Raw genomic sequence first — 27,834 nt, 5'->3', positions numbered from 1 at the left:
AGGCTTAGCTCTTCTCAGCAATGTAATGATCTCAGACGATTCCAAAAGACTCACAATGGAAAATGCTATCCACATCCAGAGAAAGAACCATGGAATCCAAATGCAGATCAAAGTATACTATTTTCTCTCTTTTTGTTGTTTTTTTGTTTTTTCTTTCTCGTGGTTTTTCCCTTTTGTTCTGATTCTTCTTTCACAACATGACTAATATAGAAATATGTTTAATATGATCATACATGTACAACCTATATCAGATTGCATGCCATCTTATGGAGGGAAGAGTAGAAGGAGGAGGGAAAGATTTAGAACTTAAAATCTCAAAAACTGAATATTGAAAATTAAAAATAAACAAATAAATAAATAAAACTTAAAAAATAATAATTGTCTGAGGCCAGAGTCCTCGACCATGAGTGCTACAATGAGTGAAAGGGAGGGGACAAGTGGGCACCTTCAGCTCTTCAATAGGCAGCTAACCCTGAGAAGAACTTGCTTCTTCAAGGCATTTTCACCTCCCAACTGCTCTATCCTTTTTTCTACTCTGATTTCTTCTATAGCACAGATAGGCACTAACGCTGGCATTTATTCTCAAAGCTTACTCAGTCAACATAACATAGACATGAAAATATCCATTCCCTGAGTTTCCATTTGAGCCGCTTGAACCATTAGAACCCCCCCCACACACACACATGCACACACACATGGGCTACATGTGCATGCATGCCAAGATGGGAACTCAAGGCTCCCTGATAAACCGGTGGTGTCATCGCACTTAGTCACAAACCACTCATTCACAGACTGCTGTGTTCCACATTTTGATTTAACAGAATGGCAGTGGCCTAGTTCCAGATTACTGTTATCCCATTATTAATTTGTGATGGATAATCACCACTTCTTTTATTAAATCAAAATTCTTTCCAGATAGTCTCCCCTAAAATTAGAACATACTCATTGTTTATTTCTTTTCCTATTCTGTAGTGGGATATGATTGCCAGTTTTTGAATATTGCTGATTATATTTGCATATGTTTAAATATAAAGATAACTTGATAAAAATAGAGATGGATGGATCTATATAGATCATGTTGCTCTATAACTGAAGGGGTTAAATATATTTGAGAAGCAGAGCTGGAGGAACATGCATTTCTTTTTTCAAGAAGCTCCAGTAGGTCCCTATTGCCTCTGACATAAAATACAAGGTGTCCCAAAAAGCCTTAGAGGAGTTTTAAGCTGTCAAAACTTCAAAATTGCTCTCAGACTTTTGGGACACCCTATATGAGTTTCTCAGTGTGACGTTTAAAGCCCTTTACAATCTGGCTTCAGCCTTCTTTTTTAGGTTTGTTGCACATTACTCCCATAAATACCAGCCAAATTGCCATATTTGCTATTTCCTGTATGTAATATTCCATCTTCAGAGTTTGTGCTTTGGCATAGATTATCCTCGATATCTGGAACACATTCCTCTCTCACCTATGCTGCTTAGTTTTCCCAGATTCATTCAAGGTTTAGTTGCCTTTCTCATCCTCTCAAATTCTCAGCTTACTCCAAATATTACCTTGCATATATTTTGTATTCTTTAACTGTGACAGTGTTGTGTAGCCCCAATACAATACAAGCTCCTTAAGCACAAGGACTGGGTTGGTTGTTTTTTGTTTTGTCTTGGTATTTCCTGTGTTTAGCACTGTATTTGACATGCTAATAGTAGCTTAATAAATGCTTGTTGAATGAATGAATCAAGATCAAGGAGTTAAAGAAGTAAAAGGCTTGTAGACTACTTAGCCTCACACATGTACATCATATATATCATTTCTTCAAGAAGAGAGTCAAGATTTGGTGAGTACCAGATGACATAACAATGATAGTCATTTTATTTTATTTTTTACATATAGAAAACAAATGAAAATAGGCAGAGTAGTCATTTCAGAAATTACTATCAATGTAAAGTTTAATTCCTTCCAGCTCTAAAATTCTATTTTTTTGTTAAAGAACTAGAATCAGAGAAAGGAGCAAATTAGAATAAAGAATGAAGAGGAGAGGTATACTCAACATGAGTATAGTAGCTATTAATTGATGCATTGATAAAAAAAAATAAGTGAACACATTGATTCTTTTAATACTTTTTAGATCCGTTGAACCTGTCCAAACAGTCACCACAACAAGTAGGTCAAGAAGACCCACAAATTCCTGCTTCATCAGCTTACAAACTCAATCTCCTTGGCACACAGAGAGACATATCCATAAGGGATAAGACTAGTTGAGAGTATAAGTTAATTTTGGCAAAGGATTATGGAGGACAGTTATCAGTATTGCCTTATAAATTAGTAAAAAAAAAGAGTTGAAAAGAGGAAAGTTTGGGATAAAGGCTAGCTAAACCAAAATGTTATAACAGCATATATGGATGAAACAAATTTAAAATGAAAGAGATTTTCCTGTGATTTGTAGTGATGTATTTTAATTGTGATAGTGTAAGCATGACAGTTATACTTGAGCATCTCAACTACACCATCTTTTTTGGGAGGAAGTGTCAATAAAACTTGAAAAAGTAAAAGTCATAAAGAATTATTCAACCTGACCAAATATATATAAAACTAAGAGGGTGCTGGAGCCAACACATTTTTAAAGGTATGTTTTAGGATGGATTCTAAAGAGATACCAAAATGATGAAGATTCCCAAAAAATGGAATAAATCGCAGACATTGCTTCTATCAGGAAAAAGCTTTGAAGACAGCAGCAGTTAATTGCCCTTACACCTGATTTCTCATTTCCATAAAATATTTATGAGAATGGACAATGCATACATTAATGAACAGAAAAGAAGGGAACAGGCAGGTTTTCATGAAGAATTTCCTATAGCAAACCACAGCTTAATGGTCACAAAAGGTATAGGCGGTATATTGTCCTGATATTTGTATTGTATTGTTGTTAAAAGCATTTGATTCAGAACAATATGTAATCCTAAATACTTCCCTCAAACTCACTGTCTCTCATGCATACATTAAAATTATATAATACTTTGTTGTAGATGCTCCTACATGGATAACTTTCTTTAATTATACTGTGATTATTAACACTTAGCAGGGTATAAAATAGTTACCTTTAATTTTGGCCATCATCACAGAAGACATCCTGAACAGAGAGAGTTGAAAGAACAGAAAGATTGCCTACCAATTGGGAAGTTCTCTAGTTCTTCCTCTTTGATGTTAATTTTAAAGTAATTATCAAGTCCCTATTCTGATCAATACAATGATCCAGGCCAATTCCAGAGGACTTATGAGGAAAAATGCTTTCCATCTCCAAAGAAAGAGCTGGAGTCTAAATGCAGTTTGAACCGTTTAAAAATTTTCTTTATTTTTCTTGTTTTTGCAACATAGCTTACATGGAAATATGGCTTGCATTATTTTACATGTATAATTATCACATTTCTTGTCTTTACAATGGGTGAGGGGAGAATTAATTTAGAACTCAAAAAAAATAAATGATTGTTAAAAATAATAAATTTTAAAAAGCAAAATATTCATAGGAGTCAAATTTTTTAAAAAAGTAATTATCAAGTTGTCTGTGAACGTTATAAAACCCCCTCAGTGAGATCCATGCCAGTCCAAGAGATGTGTCTGCTCAATGCTCCTATAAAATCAATGTGGACAAAGGACATCATAGAATCTGGAAATGAAAAATGAGCAAGTTTATATATGTATATATATATATACATATATATACACACATATATTCACAAACATACATATGTATGTCTACATTATATATGTATATGTATATATTAATACTGCATATATGTATATATAATCATAGGTATCTTAGATGGACAATGAATAGGGTAGCATACCAGGCAGGTTTGCATTTTTGAAATCCCAGAGTATATTCAATGTCTCAGCCTGTGTCATGCTGCAAAAGCCTGTCTTGTTAGCACCAGCATTCTGATTCCCAGGGATGTTATTTGGCTGTGAATCAAGAAGCTCAATAATTTCAGCACAGCTAAAATTATAAGTAACCCTAAGTGTAATCAAGAGGCCCATAGGGGGCGGAAAAACACATGGAAATAGACTATAACATGTTACCTAGAATGACTTGTGAGAAAGAAATTGCATAGGAAAAAATTTTAAACATGTTTGACTGGAAAAGGAGGTGGGCCGGTCATAGAGTGAGAAGAGCTGGCATTTGGACAGCACAAGTCCTGCACTGCTTCTTCCAATATATTTAAAGAATCAGAGAAGATACATAGCCAAGTATGAAATGTATATATTAAGATAATCTTATAATGAAGAAATGTCAGCAACAGTTACTGATTATAGCACAACATATTAGATGTTCGGAGTGGGGATACCAGAGAGACACAGTCTCTGTCTTTGAGGACCTTAGTACATTATTATATACAAATATCATCATAGGTTTATAGGATTAGGAATGGAAAGAATCTTAAATAAACTAGTTCCACTCTTTGATTTTTGCAGATCTGGAAATTGCATTCCTGAGAAGTTGTGGCTAGTACTAAGATCGCGTGTGTAATTAGGAAAAAACCCAGGGTTTCAACCTAGCTCTACATCTTATATTTATTCTACCATGCCACATTGTGTTACGAAAACTGCTGGTTATTTTTATAAATATGTGCATGCCAGATCCCCTTTATGCTATTATTTATAACATCTTTCACTTAAAAAGAATGACTGAGGGATGGAGATGGAGGGAGGTTGGGGTTCTTATTATATTCTGTATTCAATATTTTGTAGAAATACATTCACTTAGTGGATAGAGGGCTGGGTTTAAAGTTGGCAAAAGTTTTATTCAAATCCTACCTCAGATACTTTGTAACTTTGTCGCTATATGCAAACCTCTTTACCTCATTGTATATGTCCCCAAGACATATCATGGTTAACGTTCCTTGTATTAATGATCTAATAGAACCTTGACATATCTAGTATTTTCTTTTTCAAGCCTACAGGGTCCTTAGCATCCACCTTTCCTACAGGACAGTGTCTCATGCAAAAGGGATGCTTTTTAAAAGCTCTGAGAATAGCCTAGCCAGAAGGAAGAACCCAGGGGCCATAAAGACTGATCCTGGTTTAAGTGGGTGCTGTGGGAGAGCTCATTGGTTCTATTAATTCATTTAGGAATTATTAAGAAATGTTAGGATGTAAGAATAATTGGTAGTATGTCATTGTGGAAAGAACACAGATCTTTTTTGTGCTACTTTTCTATATCCATGGTCCAACTAGTCCTCCATTCTTTCTCAGACACTGGTCAGGGAGATATATGTTATGCAGAAATCATCACTGTTCTCCTTGAAATGAAACCCAGTGTTTACAGGCACACCTCTGTTCGTGCTGTTTCTCCTTACCAATCTTATACATATCTTCCACTAATGAATTTACCTGAATCTTATGGAACTTTGGGCTAGTGAATGAAAAAGTCCATGTTAACCAAGTCAGTGAGCCTGACTCATGTGGTCTCCTCCTCAGCCAACTGTTTAAAGCCTTCCACAATCTGGTTCCCACATAACTTTTCCAGTATCGTTTTGTATTACTACCTTACATGTACTTTTCAGTTCACTCAAACTGCCTGCTCACTGTTCTATATACCCTACATTCTGTCTTCTACCTCCTGTCCTTTGCACAAGTGAGAGATAAACCATTTAAGTCAGTTTGTCAACAAACATTTATTAAGCGCTTACTCTAGAACTGTCTCTTGCCATTTCAGTTTGCAGTTCATTTATTTCTCAACAGAAATCAGAAGTCACATAGCTAGGAAAACAGATTTTCATAAATGTCTCCTGATTGCATGTTTGGATTGTTAGTTATTGTACAGTTAATATGTTAATTCAGTTTTGAGACATTAGTACACTATTTACTTTTTTATTATAATATAGCTTCAGGGTGATATTTAGAATGTCCTCCAATGTTCAGAACTCAGTTATGTGTCTCTTGCATTCTTCTTTTTAACTTTGGAAATCATCTCATAGCTTTTCCAACTCAGTTGTTTGTTGCTATTATTTCTCTATGTTGCTCCTACACTTAAAAGTCCTAAAATGTAAACTTCCTAAATAAAAAGGAATTTTCATACAATTGAATATTTTACCTTTTGTTAGTGATGACAATGATTGTGATGAGTATTAAGGAAGGTATACATTAGGAGATATAAGCAATATGTTGGGTTTTGTTGTTTCATTCATCTAAATAGAAACAAAGTATGGCATAGTGTATAGAAAGCTAGGCTGGGAACCATGGAGACCTGGGTTCAAGTCCTGCCTCTGACACATAATGAGTATATATCCCTGGAAAAATCACAACTTTCTAATCTCTAAACAATTTTCTAAGACCGTAAGTTTCTGAATTTGCTGTCTTGCATTGGAAGAGGAACCTTCCTCACTCAGGAGTTCTCTAATGCTAATGAAATCACTGGTTATTTCCTTATCCTTAACTTTATATTAATGGATAGAAAATTAACAAATCAAACATAATGACTCAAATTAATATTTTTGTTAACTAGTTCAAGTGTCTGGTTTACTGTCATTTGCATACAAACTGGAGATAATGGTAAAGATACAGGACCTTTTGGGACTAGACCATAGCATCCTCATTTGGTATAATTTTTTTATTACACAGTACTAACCATGACGCTTTCTAACACTTACTTTCTGCGTAAAAAGAAAATTCAAATCTCCTTGATTTTGTTATGCAACTCCATATCTCTAATTCACTCTAAAGAGATATGTAGCCATTTGACGGTAAAGCAAATGACAAGATTTTGCCAGTTTCCATTTCATACTATTCCCTAAGAGGAACTTGAGATCAGTTTCACCTCATATATTTCAGATTTAATTAACATGAAAATATGCTACCTGCCATGTTCTATAAACCTATTTCACCTTTTATCTGTAAAAATGCCCACTTTTTGGTTAAAAAGAAGCTTCCAAGAAAAGAAAGGAAACAAGACTCCATTTATATGCACTCTCTCTCCCTTCCTACTATTCTATCCTACTCTTGCATTGAAATCCTGAAATAGTTCTCTGATTCTGTTTCTCTGCTAAGATACTGTAACTATGCTGAATAATTGTATATACTATAATAATATGTCATTCTTTCTTTGAAATTGACCCTTGCATCTCACTAATATATGAACCCCAAAGTTGTTTCAGTCCCTAAATGCAGCTCTTAGGAGTTCAGCTCCCTAAAAGCAATTATTCCAATAAAGATTTATTCTCCATTTACATATCTATAGAGAGATTTAATAAATGAAAATTTATAAGGCAAACTGCACATCATATCATAATGGGAAATAATAGCTTTTACAGGCTGCCTTTCAAATTTTCCATCTACATTCACATTTACACTTTTTTTCTCCCTTTTAAAATCAGGGCACATTACTCATTACCCATTACTCAGTACTTTCCTCAGCAGTTTCTGAAGTAGTCAATGGCAGTATAGATTTATGGTATTCCTGGTCAGACTCTAAGGGAGGTTAAACCATGGAGGAAAATAAAATTACCAGTAATTAAATTTACAAGCAGGTTTGCCATCTGAAACAAATTTATTGCCTCAAAGTGAAAGATAGTTTATACTCACACACAGAAAGAGCAGATCTATCCTTACATGATATAGGTATTATACATTGCTATTTCAATTTATATAATTAAAACGATATCATTATGCTGTAAGGTTAATGGTATACTCAACTGGAAACCATACGTAGTGGGTAATAAAATAGCCGCATTGCAGTATTGGCTCCTTTTGTTAAGAGCTGCTGCCGACCATCAGAAGCTTTTCTAATAAGTTCTACTGCTTCTTTTTTCTTTAAGATAGGTATGAAACCAAGAAAGGGCCAATGACAAGATTATGCTCTTAAAAGTTGTTTTTCTGGTCAACATTAAATGTGAAGAGTCTGCAGGAGAAACACGACTGGAAGTTATTCCCCTTTCCTCATTTTCCCAATTGTTCTGCTGTATATAAAACATTTTACGAAATAGATCTCTGTTTTTGGACTTCTAAGAGGATTAGGTAGGTCTTGAAACTATTCCATCAGATTATCTTCTCTTAGTTTTCTTCAGGAAAATATTGAATTATAATCTCTTTAAATATATATACGTATATATGATTGTATACATATATGGTATTAAATGTGGTATTTATCACATTGTCTGTGTGTATATAATAAAATATGCCCACTTATTTTTATCTTTTATGCCACATTCAAGCTAAATCTAAAGCTGCTCCTGTTGTTCTTAGATCAGTCCTAAGATTACTGTTCTATACTATAGAAGGTTTTCAGGCATATGGAGGAAACAAAATTATAGTAAGGATTATACAATTCAGATACTAATGGATTTGACCCAAAACAGTCTCAATAACCCCAGGGACTGTCATATCTTAAGAGGTCAGACACTGCTTAAAACAGTTAACTAGTTCTTGGTGATTATAGTCTAATCATTTGGCTTCTGCAGTATCACGAATCACTAAACAGAGGGCAAATGAGTTACAAGGGACCCTTAGGGTATGTTGAATCAACTACATATCAGCTAAGGTTGCTATTGATTTCAACATGCTCACATAACAGCCTATGGTAAAGGCATTTTCATATTTAGAATCCTTTTAGATTGAGTGCTCATGAACAAGAAATAACAAAAAACAAAAGTGAATTTGTGGCAATGCATACGGAATAGACGAAAGATTAAGGAACATAGAATGATTTTGAATCAAGGAAGGACTATATTTCTCAGAGCAGTGACTCTTAATCTGGGTCCACAATATTGGAGGTCATGCCAATGAAAGAGAATATTTTGTCAGAAGGTACAAAACTAGAAATGAACAATTTGTGAATATGAGTTGGCATTAAGATAGGGCATAGAATCAAAAGGACTGTGTTTTACATATTGATTCTTTGTTCTTTATCACTTTTCACTTGAATATTTTTCTAATCAACACTGAGGAATTTTTCAAAAAAATAATTTTCTAGTTTAAGATCATATTGTTCCATTAGGGAATCTTGACCCTCCCTTCAAAGATAATAATGAATAAACGAATGGGGGGGAAAGTTATTTGAGCACTTTTTCTATGTGCCAAACACAGTGAAAAGCATTTAGAATGCAGACAGAAAAATAGCAGGGTAAATGGTACTTAATTTTCTTTACTGTAAATTTTATTAATAAAATAGTATCTATTTCTGAGGCTGGATCCTCCAATATGCTCAAGGAACTTTGTGCCAAGAACTTTCTTTTCTGGGTCTTCAGGAGCTGTAACTGCTCAAGAGGCAGTGGCAGTAGTACATACAAAGGCACTTTCCAAATTGGGTCTCTATGCAGGCCCTGATCCCAGCCTGGAGGGTGCTTCTATTGTCAAGCTACCTCCACACCAAGGATTGAGAAGAGGTGGTGGTTATCAAGGTAGTGGCTGTGGTGTGGCACAATCGCATAGTACTCCTCCTTTCTCTCCTTCCAGATGCCTTGCTGCTTTACCCAAGGCTTGCTGCCCATGCATGGCAGTTGGTTGGTGGTTGGTTCCCTGCATAAAAATGGAGGGAACAATGTACCACAGGAGTTAACTCCCCTGGACACTGCCCTTAAACATAAATTTATATTCCTGTATATGTATGTGATTATATGGTTCATTAATTCTTTTCTTGATAAACTATATGTAAAATAACTGACAGAGATGAGTGAATCTACCTCCTTTTGATAGGGAAGGGAGGAGGGATGGAAGTTAGGAACTGGATTCATAATGCTGCTGTCACTGTCAGACATGGTCACTGTATTAGTTCATTTCAGATAACTGTTCTTCTCTTTCTGTAATGGGAATAGTCTCATGGAAGCATATGCTTTGGTTCTGGGAGCTTTGTCCTCTCACTAAAAGACATGACTCATTATATTCACAGTGCCTGCGCCCCTTAAAGAAACACCAAGAACTTGGTTTCTGACAGTCATTTGCTCTTCTTACGGTATTCTGAATTGGAAATGAAAGCTATATTAATTCTGATTTCCATTTCTGTGACAGTGATCATGCTGTCTACTCAACAAGGAGACACCTGTATTAATGAAGACCTAGATCAATTCTCACTGGTCTAGCAATATACATACATCATTCTCCCCTCAGTCCCCGGCATTACCAAATCTTTATGCAGAGATTTGAGACTTTGATTTTACAAAAGGAGTTGGGCAAATCATTTGTCTACTTTGGCCTCTAATCTCACTTTTCTTCCTTTTTTATTTCTGATACACATTTACTCTGCTGCAGTAGTAACTCATTGAGAACAGAATCAGTGCCATTTTCTTAAGTGACATCTCCCCAAAATGACTAGTAGAATACTAGGCAGGCATGAGCATATTCAATGCATGTTTATTGACTTAATATCAGATGTAATTTTTATTTTCTGGCTGCCATTCATGATCCATTGGTTTTATATAATTCATAATTTGAAAATAATACATTTATAGACCCACCCTCTTCAAACTATATTTAAAAATTTACAAAGTATATTGCTGAGCATATGTCCCAAGTCCATCAATGATTAGTAAATTAATATATAATACTGATTTTAAGACTTAAGTTCTGAACCTGATACCACATTTGATTTCTTTTGTTAGATAGTTAAGTCATAAGAATGGATCTTTAAAATGACAAGCATAGAAAAAACTAAAAGAAGCATAGACATATTGTATTGACTTGTCAGGCTCAGAAAATGCCAACACAATTTGGAAATACTAACAACTCCTGAACAAGTCATTTGATCATAGTCCAACTTCTCCTGAAGGATGATGTGGGCTCTTTGAGGACAGGGACCATTTCGATTTTGTCTTTGTATCTCTAGTGCCTAGCAGAAAGCCTTTAACAGATTGTGTACTTAATAAATGTTTGCTGAATACAGCAATTATCAATTAAGTAAATAAGCCATGAAATTGAAAAGATAAATGTCAGTAAACTTATCCTGATGATTTCAGGGTCATTGATGGGCACCAACCAGTGAGCATGTGTTGGTTCATTCATCTCCTTTGCCCAGTCATTGAATCACATGGTTTGAAATCATGTAATCCAACCCATACACAAAATGGAATCTTGATTATAGCATTTCTGATAAATGTCAGTCTGGCTTCTGCTAGAAGAATTCCAGAGAGGAAGAACTTAGTACCTCCCAGGATAGTCTTTCAGTCTGGGACAGGTCTAATTTTTAATAGTTGTTTCCTTACACTGAGATAAAATTTGTTTCTCTTAAATGTTTCCTTATTGCTCCCAATTCTACACAAACATATTACATCTAGAAGTACTTCTGTATGACAGCCCTTCAAATGCTTGAAGGAAACTCTCATGTCTCCCTTAATATGTTTCTTCTCTATGCTAAACATCCCCAGTAATTTCAACTCAGCCTCTTGTAAAACAGTCTCTGATCCTCTGTGTCTTGACCAAAAATTGCTGGATGTGCTCTAGTCTCTTGATATTTCTAGCCACATAGTTATCGTGTTTATTCTGTATCTACAGAATGTACTTGTCTGCTCCATTAAAATGTAATCTGCTAGAGGCTAAGGATTGGTGCATTCATTGTATTTGTACTCACAGCACTTAACACAATCTTTGCCTGGACATAGTAAATGTTAAATACTTACTCATTGATTAATATTTGTATCCCTGTGGAAAAATAGGTACATAGCCTTAGAATAAGGTGGTACTGATAACTGTGTCTTGGACGTGATTAAAGAGCCTATTTGTCTTATCCAAACTATCCACAAATGAAAGTTGTATTTTAATACCTGACCGCAAAAAGAGCTTGCAATTTGTCAATTCCTGTAAGTTTGAACAAAAGTAGTTAGCCCATTCTGTTATTTTTTCTGTTATGTCTGACTCTTCATGACCTCTTTTTGGAGTTTTCTTGGCAAAAATACTGTAGTGGTTTGCCATTTCCTTCTCCAAAGTTTGCTTATAGGCCACTTAAAATTTGAGTTAAAGTTACACGAAAAGATTGATGACAGTGATTTTGCCAACTCTGAAAAAACCCTGTGATTGACATGATTTGGGGGAGAAAATAGTTCCTATCTAATAACAAAGAGGCTTTATAAAATAATTCTCTATTGTTTCTAGATTAGTATAACGAATCAAAAGATATTGTATTATATAAAGTTTGAAGTAGCATAAATTTTGACTACTTTCTTGTTTATCCAGGGAATTATAGTTTTCTTAACTTTTTGATTGAAGCAGGTGAATTCTTTCACCTTCACCACAGTAATCATTACCAGCTCTAATATGCTCATGTACATAAGGTATTTTCTAGTAACAGGGCTGTGTATCAATATTACTAACTATGACAGAGGCTACCATCTCTGTGTTAAGGCCACTTAATCTTTTACAAATGGTTTTTAGACATTTCCGAAATAACTGGTGGCAAGAATAATTTCCAGAGAAGATGAGGCTACTGAAAACTCATCCCTCCAACAAGCATTGACTGTGAGCCAGTCATAGTCATGGCACTTTGTAGAAAAACAAAATATGAATAGGATTGTCCTTGCCTTAAGAAACAGAAGTCTAGTGAGCTAGTAGACACTGATGAAAACGCCTAGAGAAATGTTACAAGATGAAATACTAAGCTTAACATAGGGGGGGAAAGATGGGAGTCAGGATATCCTGGCCTCTTTACTATTTACCCTCTATGCAGTATTAGGCAAATCATTTGTCCATTTTGGCCTCTGTTTCATCATCTGCAATACTATTCACATGACTCCCTTCATGCATTTATTCAGAGTATTCTTCCTGTCCAGTTGGATTTTACCATCCATACTTCAAAGTTCACCTGACATCCTGTATCGTTTGAAGACTTCTCTAGCCAATCCATATTAAAATGAAAATCCCCTGAAGTCCTGTTGCAGTGTTTTCCGTATGTAAATGTTGTCTTACATTGTAGGCACTATGGTCATGGAATCTCTACACTCATGAATCAATAGACCTGGATTTGAGTCTCAGCTCCATCACTTAATACTTAGGCAAATTACTTAACTTTGTTGAGCCTCCTTTGTTTTGGGCATAATGGTGCTTATACACTCCAACTGAGAAAAAATAATACATGTTTTCCTGAGTTGGAGTATACAAGCACCATTATAAAAATTTTTACAATCATAAAGATACTTTTGAAGAATGGAAAGTTATTATTTTATCCTTTGGTCACCAAATCTTTCAAGTCTTCCTCTATACTACTTCCCAAATCTATCCCTTAGATACTATTGCAATGCTACCATCTTTCTGTTTCAGATGTCGCCATTAGGGCTCTTTGGGCTTCTTGCTGCTACTAGAGCATTTAGGTCTAGAAATAACTTTAGAGAGGCAGCTTAGTGCAATGGGAAAAGTGCCGGGCATTAAATCTCCTGACCTAGGCTTTGAATTGTAGTTCAGATGCTTACTAGTCATGTGTTAGTGGGCAAAGCACTTAGCCTTTCTGAGTCTTCATTTCCTCATCTGTATGATGAAGATAATAACAAAGATATATAGGAAACACTTTGTAAATCAAATGCTTTATAAATATGAGTTGTGGCAGTAAAGGCCCTCATTACCACTTAACAAAATAAGTACAGTAGCTTCCTAACTAGTCTTCCTGCCTTCATACTCTCCCCTTGGATAGCTAATGTCAGTTAAGTACCAGTAAGATTAAGGGAGGGCCCTGCTCAAGACTTCCCATTACCTACTCAATAAAATCAGATCTCATTACCCTGACATTCAGGTTATGTTATGTCACTTAACTTTCTAATGTATACAAAATACCATGGTCAAACTGGACTTCTTGCCCTCCCTTCTGAATGTCCAGCACTTTCCTAGGTCATTTCTTTGGCTTGTGACTGTCTCTATTCCTGGAATGCCCTCTCTGCCCATTGATATTGTCCCCATACTTGCAAACCCAGCTTAAGTGCCAAATTCTCCTGAAGTCACCCTTGATTCTCCTAGTGATATATTATTTTCCCCAAATGATATTTCCTTAACTGCATGGTATTTTTCTTATTTATGTGTTATGTTCTATTTTGTATAATTGCTATTTATCTACTACACTGAAAGCTCCATTTGAAGAATAATAATTAATAATATATATCTCTATATTTGCTTTGGGGCTCAGCATAATGTCTTGTACTTACCAGACTCTTAATAAATAGCCATTGAAAATAAACATACTGCATACATGTTTTATTTTTTTCAACTAGCTTCTAAACTTTTTGAAGACCGAGGCTACTTTATATACTTTATATTACTTTATATTTATATTTAATTTATATATTACTTCATGCTTTATATTACTCCAATGATTAGTCCAATGTCTTACATGTAACAGGTATCCTGTAAATATTTGTGAATTGTTGATTACTTGTTTATATGTTATAGCTTGAATATGAAAACCTGCCTTTTGCAAAATGGTCTGAGTTAAACTGTTTTTTTTTAATCTAAATTAATTGGTATTAAGGGAAAAAAATAAACAGGCCATATTGAAATGCCTGAGGAAATACTTGGCAAGGTTACATATTCTTCTAACAGAATTAAAACCACTCTCTGACTTTTTTCCTTAATAGTTTAGATTATTCATATTCATTCATCCTGTTTTGGTTGAGGACACCACTATCCTTCTAGTTACCCATGTTTACAATCTTAGTCATCCTTGATTTTTTTTCTCTCCTTCCCCCATGTCTATGGAAGTGGGCAAGTCTTATCAGTTCTCTTTACATAATATAAAAGCCTCATGATTTGCCAGAAGGCAAGGGAGAAACAAGTTCATAGATCCATAAAAATATTCAAGCTGGAAAGAACATTTTAGACCATCTACTTCAACCTCTTAATACATGCAGAAATTTCCTCTACATGGCCTTTTAAAGTCAGAGGTTCTTAATCTTTTTTTATGTCACGGACTTCCTTTGACACTCTGGTAAACTCTGGTAAACGTTGACATCTGGTGAACCTCTCATAATAATGTTTTCTATATAAATTATTTTTAGTTTACAACACTCAGTTCCACATAATTTTGAGTTCCAGATTTCCACCCCCCTCCCTTCCCAAGATGGCATGGAATCCGATATATCTTCTATGTATAACTTTGCATTGAACTTATTTATACAATATTTATACAATACAATTTATACAACAAAAGTTGTAAAGAAGAATTATGACCAATGGAATGAATCATGAGAAAGAAGAAACAAAACAAAAGAGAAAAAAAATACAAAGGGGAAAAAAGGAGAGCAAACAATGTGCCTCAATCTGCATTCAGACTCCACAGTTCTTTCTCTGGATGCAGATAACTCTCTCCATCATGAGTCCTTTGGAGGTGTCTTTGCACCTTGTATTGCTGAGAAGAGCCAAGTCTATCAAAGTTAGTCATCAAAGAATCCATACATCTGCGGTTGTGTATAATGTTCTCCTGGTTCTGCTCCTCTCACTCAGCATTATATCAGAATACACATAATAATGTTTTTAAATAATTCAGGGAAATATTAAATTTCAGTTAGACATTAGGGAAAATAAAGGAGCCATTTTTCCCATCCACATTTACCAAGAGTTTAAGTGTGTTGGAAAACTAGTTTGCTTGCTAAGCAACCTCTTCTATTTGGGGCAGTTTGAACTGACAGTTATTTATATATTAACTATAATCTCTTTCCCCCAACTTCAACTTTTTCATTGTAATTCTGTCCTTTAGAGACACAAAGAATCGATCTAATCACTTTTTCATGTGACTGCCCATCAGCTATTTGAAGACAGCTTTCATGTCTCCCATGAGCCTTCTCTTCTCTTGGTCACTTTGGATTAATGAAAAATTTGATTAATTAAATAGTTTTAGGGACATGAAACATGATTGCTTTCATGTACTTATAGTAATGACTGACATGGAAAGGGATGGAAGGACTGCATATCTTCAAGTATTATTAATATTTATCTACATTTTATTTCAGCTTTCTGTTAAGTGGCATTGCCACATAAAAAGAAATATCAGATTTCTATTTGATTAGCCCACATTTAACATTTTTAAGACTTAGAAAGTGCTTTCCTCACCACAACCCTAGAGGTAGGCCATCAAGTATCGTTGTATCCGTTGTATGCATGAGGAAACAGTCTCTCCAAGGTTCAAAAACTCGCCGAGGGTCATATAGCTCATAAATGACTAAGGCATGATTTGAACTCAGGTGTCCTCACTCAGGGTCTAATACTCACTCCATTATGCTATTCCATCTCTAGTGTATGACCTAACTATACAATTATATTTTTGTGTTTGCTGTTGTTCAGTCATTTCAGCCATTTCCTACTCATTCTGACCCCTTTGGGGGTTTTTTTGGCCAAGATACTGGAATGGTTGCCATTCCTTTCTCCAGCTCATTTTACAGATGAGGAAACTGAGGAAAACAGGGTTAAGTGACTTACCTTCAGTCACACATCTAATAAGTGTCTGAAACCAGATTTGAACTCTGGAAGATGAGTCTTCTTTAGTCCAGGCCCAACACTCTACCCACTGTACCACCTTATTGCCCTATCTTCCTTTAGTTTATTATTTAACTATACAATTATATAACTTCATATAAAGACTGAGAAAGTTTAGATGAGCTCATGTAGAAACATGTGCCTTGATAATAATGATCTACTTCATGGGATAAGAATGATTTTTATTAATCTCTCATTCTATCTAGGAGAGCTATTTTGCTTTGCTCAAATGGAATTTATTTCTCAATTAGAATAAAATGTAAATATAGGTATTCTGTGTTTATAGTTATAACAGAATTTTTTAAGGAAAGCATTAAATCAGCTCATTGTTAATATTTCATGCATAGGCATTGGGTTTATTGTCAGCTAGTGCTGTCATGTTCCATTTCCAAGATTACTTAAAGTTCTATGAAAATTTAATCACACTGCATAGGTTTAATGTTTTTCCCCTTCTTCCAAGATTAGTTAAACTGAAGTGTGTGTGTGCGTGTGTGTGTTCCAATAGATAGTTCAATGAAATCGGAGAAAAACCAAACATCTAAGCCTTGGGAGTAACTTGAAATTGAGTTATTTGCTCCTTAGAAATTTTTTAAAGGAATCATTTTATTACACTGCCTCAGATAAAAAGGAACTATATTGTCTATTGAATTATGGAGTTAGGGAATTAGAAAATACTTCAAGAGGCCATTTAAGTGCACATTTTCTTTTTGCTCTTTCATTAGAATTTTTAAAATCTACATTATGTTACTAGATCATATGCTTCTTGGGGCAAAGTACTATGTTTTAGCATTCCTATTCTTTACCTTCATGATGGTACTTTGCACGTGATAGGCATTCTGACTGTTAAATTGAGTATTTAATACCGTAGGCTTAAATTTGCTTTGGAGAGTTTTCTGTAGTAGTCTAATGTTTCTAACATTTTTATTGCATAGAATTCATTAAAGCTCATTCTTACATTTTTCTTTTTGCTGTTGTTTTTAGTGATCTCAGTGAAAATCAGATTCAGGCAATTCCAAGGAAGGCTTTTCGTGGTGCAGTTGACATTAAGAACCTGTAAGTACATTCCTAAAGTATTTTTGTGTTGGGTTTTCTATTTTTTATATAGTTAGACCAGATCGAAACCATATTGTAAGTAATATATCTTAAAACTGTCCAAAGAAAATCTATTACATTCTGATATTTTGGGAAGTTTTTAAATATTTTGTAGTGTGGTTCTATAAGCTCTTCAGAGTAATGCTGCATATGGAAATGGAATTGTTATTAATTGCCAAAATGATTCCTCAAGTCTTAGAAAAATGTCACGAAACCTATAATGTAGCTTTGATTAAAAGATGTTGCTAAAGTTACTTTTTCTCCCCCTCCCCCCCTTTTTCCCAGCCAAGTCTAATATCCACTTGTTCAATTAGTATAGGTGTTTATTGAAAAGGGAGAGTATAAAATATTCTTTCTGGCTAGAATGGATAAGTTTTCTTTTAAAGATCTGTGTTGCCTGGAGCTTTCAGTAATTGTTTTCATTAAATTCTATAGGCTTGAGGAAGAGTCCACCTGAGCATATTTACATTTTTGTGAGAATATTTTTTCATACCTTATTTTTCTTTCATGGAAAAATGAACTTCTGCCATGCTTTTTTTTAAAGACCTGTGTCAGTCTTTTCTTTGTTTTGATAAATCTTTAATCCAGCATCTCCTGTATTAGTGTTTCTTTTAAGTGCTTAGAGTTCCTGAAGTATGTACTTTTTATGATTTAAGATAACTCAGTGACAAACCAAGTATTTCTAAATGAATATCTTTTTAAAAATGTAAAGACTTTATCATGCCATAAAAGTGATTTTGTCTGATCTCTAGTGGATGCTAGGAAGTAATATATATATATATATATATATATATATATATATATATATATATATATATATATATATACTCTTAGATTTCAAAAGTAGTTTGGAGAATTAGTAGAAAATACATTTTAAAAATCTTCTCTGAAAATAACATCAGGACTATGATTTTCTTATCTCCTTATAAAGTTACATGATACTTCTAATCTGTTTTTAAGTAATATGAAAAATTTCCGTGAAGCATAATTATCCTTTTTTTTCTTCAATTAGGGAAATGAGGTGTTTTTCTAGGCTAAATAAGATAACTTTCTGGTACTATATTCAATAAAAACACACTTACCTAATATTCCAATGTCTTCAAAACACTTTTTCCACCACAACATTGTTAAATATATAATAAATATATAAATATATAATATATAAATATATAATATATATAGAGATGAACATTGTTTTATTAATGGAAATAACACAGAGAAGATGCATTACCATCTGATTTCCTGTTGTAAATATATAAATATATAATAAAGGATTATTCCCCTTTTATAGATGAAGAAATTGATGATCAGAGAGATTAAGTGACTTGCCTTTGATCATATATCTAGGAGGTATTTGAGATGAGCATCAAACCTCAGTATCCAGGTTCTTTTTTTTTGAATCATGGAATCTTAATTTGAGGGCCAGTGGGATATCCAGCATACCACACTGCCTCTTACTTGTTTTCTTGAGCACATAGTTCCCAGGCTTCTTTCTCATTATGGACATGAGTTGTACTTTGTTTTGTTTTTAAAAAAGATTAAAAACCTGGGCTTTTCCGTATATTGAAGATGTTTAGAACATCAAGAAAATGAGGGCCAGTGATGTTAAAAGACATCATAAAAGACACAGGGGGAGAAAATCTACTACTCTTCTTTCACCTTAATCTTAAATTTGCATCTTTTCAATTTCTATGCATTGCTTCTAATTCTGCCTTCTGGCCCAAATAGAACAAGTATAATTCACCTTAGTGAAAGCCTTTCTAATACTTGAAGAAATCTATGATATCTTGTCTCCAAAATCTTTTCTTCTTTAGATGATGTCCAATTCCTTCAATATTTTTTGCCATTTAAAAATATTTATTTTATTCTGAATTTAAGAAATAAAACAAGCATTTCCATAACATAGACTAGTAAAAAATGATATTTGTACATGAAACTGCATATCCATCATATACAACTTTTGCTATTCCTTTTAAATACATAATAAAGTTATCGTGGGACTTTATTTTTTCTTCTTTTCTCCCCCACTCCCCCGATGGCTACCATTAGACGCAAATGTGTGTGTGTGTGTGTGTGTGTGTGTGTGTGTGTATGTGTGTGTGTGTGTGTGTAAAACCATTCTATACATACTTCTATTTATCAGTTCTTTCTCTGGAGGCAAATAGCATCTTCCTTCCTTTGTTCTTTGTAGTTAATTTTGATATTTATAATAGTCAATTTATAACAATAATAATAATAGTCAATTTATAATAATCAATCTTCAAATGGCCTAGATTCAAGGTTATTCAACATCCTGACTGCCCTAATTCAGATATCGCTCAACTTATCAATGCCCTTCCTTAAATGTGGTGGACAAAACTGAACACAATTATCCAGTTATGATCTAATAGCAAGATTCACATCCCTTATCCTAAACATTATACATTTCCAAGTACAATTCAAGACTGTATCAGCATTTTCAGCTCCTTTTTTGGTTCATGTTGAGCTTATAATTCATTAAAACTCCAGTTATCTTACAGATGTACTGTTCTCTAGCCATGCCTCCCATACCTTCTACTTGTAAATTTGATTTTTTTAAATGAAATGTAGACTTTGTTTTTCTCTCTACTTGGTTTAATTGTATTATAGTCTACTTCACCATTCTAGCTTTTTAAGATGAATGGATTTGTAAATGAATAGGAAAGGGGGCATTTATTAAGTGCTTATTATATGCAAACCTCTAGGGATACAAATAAAAACAAGACAGTTCATGCTTTTGAAGAACTTACATTCTAATAAAGAGAGACAAGATTTAAAGGTGGTTTCAGCTATAAATCAGATGAAATGGCCCAGTGGACCTTAGAGTACAACAGGAAATCAGATGGTAATGCATCTTCTCTGTGTTATTTCCATTAATAAAACAATGTTCATCTCTACTTTTGAGCCTTTTGACAGTGACTGGGATTTTGTTTGCAGAACTTTATTTTCTAATGTTCAAGATTTAAGGCTCCTGAGGAGGTGAGCGCTATGGCAGCCACAGAGACAATTACCTGGTCATATCTCCACAATGAAGGTTGTCTTATGGCAGGTTACTTCCTTAGATGATTTTTTCTAGGAGGGACCTAAAAGTAGGGTTGGTGGTAGTGATAAGGTGGATGTGTGGTACTGCTTTTTCCTGGGCTCTGTGGCTTGCCCACTTGTCTGTGGCAGTTGGTTGGCAATTGGTTTTAGTGATGATAGGGATGCAAGGTCCCTTCTCTACAGGGCTATGTACTTAAGTCATTCAGTAATTATATCCACTAGCTTTTTAGTACCATGTAATGTAGATCATCAGTTAGGTGTTTTCTTTTGGTTTCTCTACTTCATCTGTTTATCAAATATATGTGTGTGTGTATATATATATATATATAAATATAAACAATTATTCACAGGAAAACAGATGCAAAATATGTAAGTTCACTATCACAACCTTCTCTCTGGTATCATTGTCCCCTCTACCTTAAGCTTGTTTTTCCCTCCATAATTTATTGTATTGTGTTATTGTTTAAGAAACTGAAAAAAAATTGATCTATATTATAAAATATGTGTTCAGGTTTATTTTATTTAGTTGATATCAATAAATATACTAACCAAAGCTTGCCCTCATCATGAAGATTTTATTCTCTAGCTTCATAAGTGAAACACATAAAAATCATCCCTTGAACTAAATTGCACTTTTTATTTCATTTCTCATTCCTTGCCTTAAGGAAAACAAACTTGCAAAAAATACTAATAATAACTTACAGAGCAGATAATTAGTGCGATACTTCAATTTATAACCTTACTATGTGCTTTATAATAAAATTTACTACCAGTTCTAATTAATGAGGTCATTTTGGTTATTTAAAATCATAAAATTATTTTAAAAATAATGTAGACATTGCATCAAGTGAGGGATATGTATGTTTAAGTTCAATTAAGGTTTCCCTATATGCTTCAGACTAAAGCAATAATGGCTATCTTGAAGTACTTGTCCAACGATACAGATGCCATTCTGTAAACCATCTGTAGACTCATCTACCCAATGCACTGAAGGTCTTTTACTCTTTCATAGATGCTTCTTCAATATCTGGCTATTATTTCTTGATGATGGCTTTTTCACTATTACTTTTGCAGAGCTCATTATTAGTAATATGCTGCAGACTGATTAAACATGTTATCATTTCTTAGATTATGGTTGTTTATGATTACCAGTTGTATATTGCCACTGGAGTATATTGACGTTTAAAAAGCTGTTTGTAACATGTTGAATTTATTAAATACTTAAAGACTAGCTATATATAATTTGATGTAAAATTCTCTTTTTTATTCTTTGTGGACATTTTCATACTTATTGGTATTGGTCAATGTGAGAATAAAAAATTTAATTTGAAAATTAAATTAAAAGATACATTTAGCTGTTGAAAGCAAAATTAATTTCCTAAATGTGATTTAGCCAGGTCTTCTATTGAATTCTGAATGAAACTCATTGCCCATCAGCAATGCGTATCTACATATAAGTACTGATCAATTAACTAAATGATCTGTCCATCCATCTTTCATAAACTAGGCAAAAATAATTCTTTATCCTCTTCTTTTTGTGGTGTCTTAATTACTCAGCCAATATCTTTTGCATGATCCTAGATCTCGTACTGTGGAGACTCCATAGCATTCCAAGACTAAACATGATCAGCATAATGTCACATGGAAAACTATCTTACAGATATCTTTGTTCCAATTGGCCTTTATCCAGGACATCTTCGATGGCTATGGAACACAATTTTCAAGAGCATTTGTCTCCCTATTGCCTCATTTGGTGTTGTAATGACAGAATCATTAGACAAAGGTATTTCAGTGGTTAAACTATTAGTAGACTATATAATTTCAGTGCATAATTTAATATCAGAGGTACCCTTTTTGAAGAAAACCTTGAAGGCTTTATTTTGTTCTAGCTAGTCACGATTTTTGTTTGTTTGTTTTCATAAACAGTAAGTAATAAACACAGTAGGATCATAGGCATATACTGCAAGTGTGCCTGCACATCATGGGAAGAGAATTGCCACTAACCTTTCCCTTTAGGAGAAAGTGGGTGACAGAAAGTTTGGGGAAGTGCCAATGCTCTCAATGCAGAGTGTGCCAACACATCTTTACATATGTTACGAGTAGTACCTTTTATTCTTGAAATATTTCAAATAGTGATGTGTGAGGTTGTTTACTAGGAAGAATCATCTGGATTCTGCCATTTTTCTAGAATATTTTCATATATCATTCTTACAAATTTTATAAGGATGAGAATCAGGTAGATGTAGGTTAGTTGTTACTAAGGTTTTCTTGCTTGTCTTTTTTTAGATAATTCCATCCATGATATCTTTTCTTTTGAAATTGTTAAAACTGAATCTCTTTTGGTAAAACTATTCATTGCTCCAACCATTCAAGAAAGGAATTTGGAATTATGGGGGTGGGGAAAGTTAATTAAAATGCCCATACATCATGATCCAAAGATCCCACTGCTAGATATGTAGCATATGCCCCCAAGAAGGCAAAAAAAATATATAAACAGAAAGAAATGTTTGATATACATAAAAGCATTCAAATGACTAAATAACAAGTACAAAGCAAATAACAAATAAGCAAATAACTAAAAACCAAATTTTTAGTTGCCCTTTAGATACCCTTTGGGGAAAGGCTGAACAAATTGTTTTGTATGAATGTAGTACATTATTATTGTACCTTAAGAAGCAATTAACGTGAAGATTTCAAAGAAACCTGGGAAGATTTATGTGAACAGATGCAAAATGAAATATGTAGAACCAATAATACAATATACATAATAAATACAACTGTGTGAGTGGAAAGACCAAGAAAAGCAAAATTGAATAATGTATAATTAAAATGACCAAACTTGGCCCTACACAGATGAGAAAATGCACTTCACTTATTTGTTTGATGAAATAGGAGAATGTGAGTTTGATATGTTGATTAGCTTTGCTTAAAATGCTTTTTTTTGCTTTTTAAAAATTCTTTGTTATAAAGGATAGTTTTCTAGACATGGGAAGTAGGGGGACATATATAGAAATGAAGATGTCAAAACAAAAGCCATCAATAAAGTTAAACAGTGAAGTAAATAAAATGTCGGGCCACCATTTAATAAAACCAACAGGAAAAAAAGAGGAGTAAAGGTTGCATATTCCAGTTGGGTCAAGTCAATCACATCACATCACATCACCCTAACAATATTTTCCCTCATACCCCAATGGAGACAATGGAGGATTCAAAGTCCAAGAGTCCCTGCAAAAACAGTGTCTTCTAGACTACAGAGCCTATTTCAAATTCGGAGCCCATAGGCATTATCGAAAGAAATAATCCTTCTGGAGTTAGGACCTGGAAAATCTCTCAATAGATGCTACAACCTCATTTCTTAAGGAGCCACAGCTTCTAATGGCCCATAAAATAGAAGTGTTATGACCAAAGTCCTTGGCACCATCCAGTGGTTCAATGTCAAAAATAGATGTGATTTGACAAATGAAAATTCAGTTAAAGAAGATGCAAGACCATCTGCCTTGTTTGTGCACTCAACCCTTCTATGTGACTTCCAGGTGAAATCATCTGTATGTGTGTATAATACGTATTTTGTGTGAGTGTGTATATATATTATATGTATATATATAGAATATATATATAATATATATATATGTATGTATGTATAAGATAGATAGATAGTTGGATGGATGATAGAGTGACAGTCTCCCCCCACTAAAACGTGAAGTCCTTGAGTGCAGAGGCTGTCTTATTTTGTTTTTGTTTTTTGCATTCCCAGTATTTAGCAAAATCTTTGCACGTAGCAAGTGCTTGATAATTGCTTCTTCAATTAATATTTGTTCATTCTAATGAGTATTGCCTAATGGTCTGTCCTCAGATAGTTTTATGATTAGCTCAGTTCTTTTCTGACATCAGAAAGGTAAAATTCTCTTATGCCTAATCTAATGTTGATAGTCATCAGTGCCTCTCATACTTCTGAGAGAGCCTTAGTTACTGTCTACGTATATGCTTGGCTACCTGGTTGGGGGTATTAGATGAGAAGAGAGGAATAGACAAACTCCAGTGAAGAGGCTGATACCTCTGTCACAGTATCTGAATCAGCAGCCCATAACGTGACCCCAAAGGACTTCCTGGTGATATAAAACTCTTTGATGAGCCTCAAATCTATCTGGAGGCTGTGGTTCTGATTTTGAACATTTGTCATCAAAGTTATGAAGACACTGAATCCCAGAGACATAAAATGACTTCCCTAAGCTCACACATGTGACATTTTGTTAGAAGTATTATTCCTTATACCAAGAAGGTCAGAGCCACATAAGGCTCTTTTAATATCCAGAAAGTTTTGCTTAGGGGTTGGAATGAACTTGTGTATCCTTCAGTAGTAAGGGATAAAAACGTCTTATGAAATCATGCACCTTCTAAAAGAGTAATAATTCATGTGGGGAGCTAGAACATGGTCCTGTGACTGCCTTACCAACTACCTCTAACTTATTCCTCATTTAACATTTTTTTCAAGTTTTGATGCCCTAGCCTAGCCCATCCAAATTGCTATATTTCCTGATCTGTTTTATCAATCTGAGTACAAGTTAGAGGATTTTTTTTCCTTTCTTGACAAAGAAAGTTTTATAAACTATTATCAAGATTTTGAGTCTCCCCTGTATAAACATGGAGCCCGAAAAAAATCTAACTACATCTTCTCATCCCTCTTTAAAAGATCTAGGATTAGGATAAATCCACTATTAGATTCCTTGACTAGTATCTTCTACACTTTGCAAACATTTTAATTACCTTTAACAGACCCTTTTAAGGACACTGAATTTTCTAACATATGTTTTATTAACTCTCATGTTATCTTTGAGTTGCAGGTATATGGAAACTACACAAATTAAATGACCAATAATTTGAAGCTTATTGTCTTATGAAATAAGTACTGTTTACCTCTGAGAAATATAAGCTTATTCACTGATTATTCAATTAATTAAAATTTTTAATCTAGTCAGTTCTGTCTATAAAGCGTGTTGCATACACTGCTTTCTTTCCCTTCCTTCTACCATCAATCTAGTCAATTTTTGAATCTCCTAATTTCAGTGATCACAGACCAGTGAACATATTTGAGCAGAGCTGGAGGATTGAAATCACTTAGAAATTAGAGGAGGCAGAGAAGTGGGGTTTCTTTAAAAGAATGGCTCCAAAGTATCAAGAGAAAGATAGGTAAATGGCAGATTTGAAGGAATCTATTTGGTGTGTGGGAGTAGAGGCATAGAAGAAATATTGAGGGATTCACTGGAAAAGTTTAATCTCTAGAATCAGAGGACTTTGGTTTAGATCTCATCTCAGTTACAATCCACGTGACTCTGGTCAAGTCACTTAACCTCTATTCGCAACCTGAGGGAATGGATGTCCCCTAAACTACCTTCTAATTTTATATGTGTGGTATATAAACTTATGAGAGATAATCCCCGGTCTTCCTAGCCCCTGTCTCTGTTGTCCACTTTTTCTTGCTAAACCTTCCATGGCTGGTAAAAGAAAGCAACTTTAGGAATTCTACCCCCCCCAAGTCATTTTGAGACACTTGAAGCAAGTTCAGAGAGAGAGATGAGATAAAAAGAAACTCTCAGAGTAGGATTAAACTACCTCCCCCTATGTTTAAAGTCCCATGGAACCATGCACCTATGCTTGAAGACTAGGGTCCTTCCTAGTCCAAACAGTGGTTTACTGCCAGATTTCTCTGGGTGAGCTTGGAAAGGACAGAAGCAGGCAATAGTCTTCATTTCTGTGTATAGCCACCCTTCTCCCTTTCTTCCTGCTGTGGTCTGCATAACATTCAATCTAGTAGACAGTAATAGAAGGGTTCTGAAAAAAGTTGGAAGCTTCAAACTGCATCTCATACTACCAAACTGTTGCAGAACCTTTATAAGTTTTCCTCCAGCCTTAAGCTATCATATATTTGTAGCAGATTGCCACTGGACTAACAGTTGAGACACTGCTTTTATGATGTCACTCCCATGCTTGAAAACTGCCAGTGATCCTCTCTTAACCATAGAATAAAGTCAAAATTCCCTAGTGAACTTTTCAATCAAGGTCTTCCACAATCTGAACCACAACTACCTTTCTAACACTGTATTCTAGAAATCTCTTGTAATGGCTCTCATCTCTAACTAACTGATCTACTCACTATGCCGCAAATATGCTTTTCACCATCACAACCTCCTATTTTGAATGCTAATGCTTTCTCTTTACCTACATAAATGCTACTTTCTTATTTTGCAAATACCAACTCAATTCTGACTTCCCTCATAAGGCCTTCATGACAATTCAATCTACAATGGCTTTTCCTTTCTCTAAAAGACTTTCATACTTATCATCTGCTGACTTTGGGTCTCCATTTAAACCTTTATTCAGATTGCCCAACACACACTTTTAAGATCTAGAGGGAGAAAATTTCATCAAAGATACTTTGGTTCCTCATCTGAAGGTTGGGGCTTGATTTTCAAATAATCCCAAATCCCAGTTGGGATAACCTCACACATTTTTGCAGCTCATCTAGACTGGACTAGACTTCTCAAAGAATGTTTTTTTGTATTGTTAGTTATTTGTTTTACTTTTCCTTTTTTCTAATTGTTTTTCTGCATTCTAACACAAAGGCTACAGGAACTTTGTAAAGCTTTCTAATTGAGTTTGTATAGTTATTTATTCGGCTGGTAAATAATCCACCCATCATACCGGCTATAAGGTTTCTGGACAAGATATTAATTTAGGAAGTATCTAAGAATTGTGAATCATGAACATTTTGAGGGCACAGGACATTGAAGAGTAGAACTGATAGAGCCGCCCCTCTGCCTGCTCTAGTATAAAAGGCCTAATTTTAGACCAGTTCCTTTCCCTTGTCCAACTACCAGGCTGCCACCCCACAGGATCCAGTGGCTTCCTTCAAACTTCCCTTGCTACCTGGCCTGGGGAATCTAAGTCAAAGGAAGGTTATCAGGCTCAGCAAGAACTCAGAATAAGGGAAATCACATCATCTACAGAGACTCAGGACTAACCATGCCTCTCCTCCACACACTTTTACTAATTTATAAAATGAGAATGATAATATTTGTACTACCAACCTTGAAGGGTGGTTAGGTGGTTCCATTCTACAAAGGCAAACTTGATATGTCATATCCTCAGCCAGAGTTTTAGAAAAAGGCACTGGTAAAAAAGGTAAATAATATGTGGGTGTAACTGCATATGCCCTTGTGTTTATAAATGAATCTTAGAGTACATAGTCTAAACCAGGACTTTTT

At 34.5% G+C, this 27,834-nt stretch overlaps 1 protein-coding gene across 1 annotated transcript in view; it reads left to right on the top strand.

Moving 5' to 3' along the window:
- Window positions 1–2,776: 2,776 nt before the first annotated feature.
- Window positions 2,777–27,834, top strand: part of SLIT2 (slit guidance ligand 2) — a 188,185-nt gene continuing 163,127 nt past the window's right edge. Inside the window, exons 1-3 of the mRNA XM_036765066.1 lie at window positions 2,777–2,873; window positions 9,229–9,381; window positions 17,353–17,473. Of these exons, the coding sequence (XP_036620961.1) occupies window positions 2,777–2,873; window positions 9,229–9,381; window positions 17,353–17,473 (371 nt within the window). The remainder of the gene's footprint in view (window positions 2,874–9,228; window positions 9,382–17,352; window positions 17,474–27,834) is intronic.

Source organism: Trichosurus vulpecula, chromosome 6 (genome assembly GCF_011100635.1).
Source record: "Trichosurus vulpecula isolate mTriVul1 chromosome 6, mTriVul1.pri, whole genome shotgun sequence".
Lineage (NCBI taxonomy): Eukaryota > Metazoa > Chordata > Mammalia > Diprotodontia > Phalangeridae > Trichosurus > Trichosurus vulpecula.
Note: the sequence above shows the minus strand (reverse complement) of the source record. Positions and strands in the feature narration are given on the sequence as shown.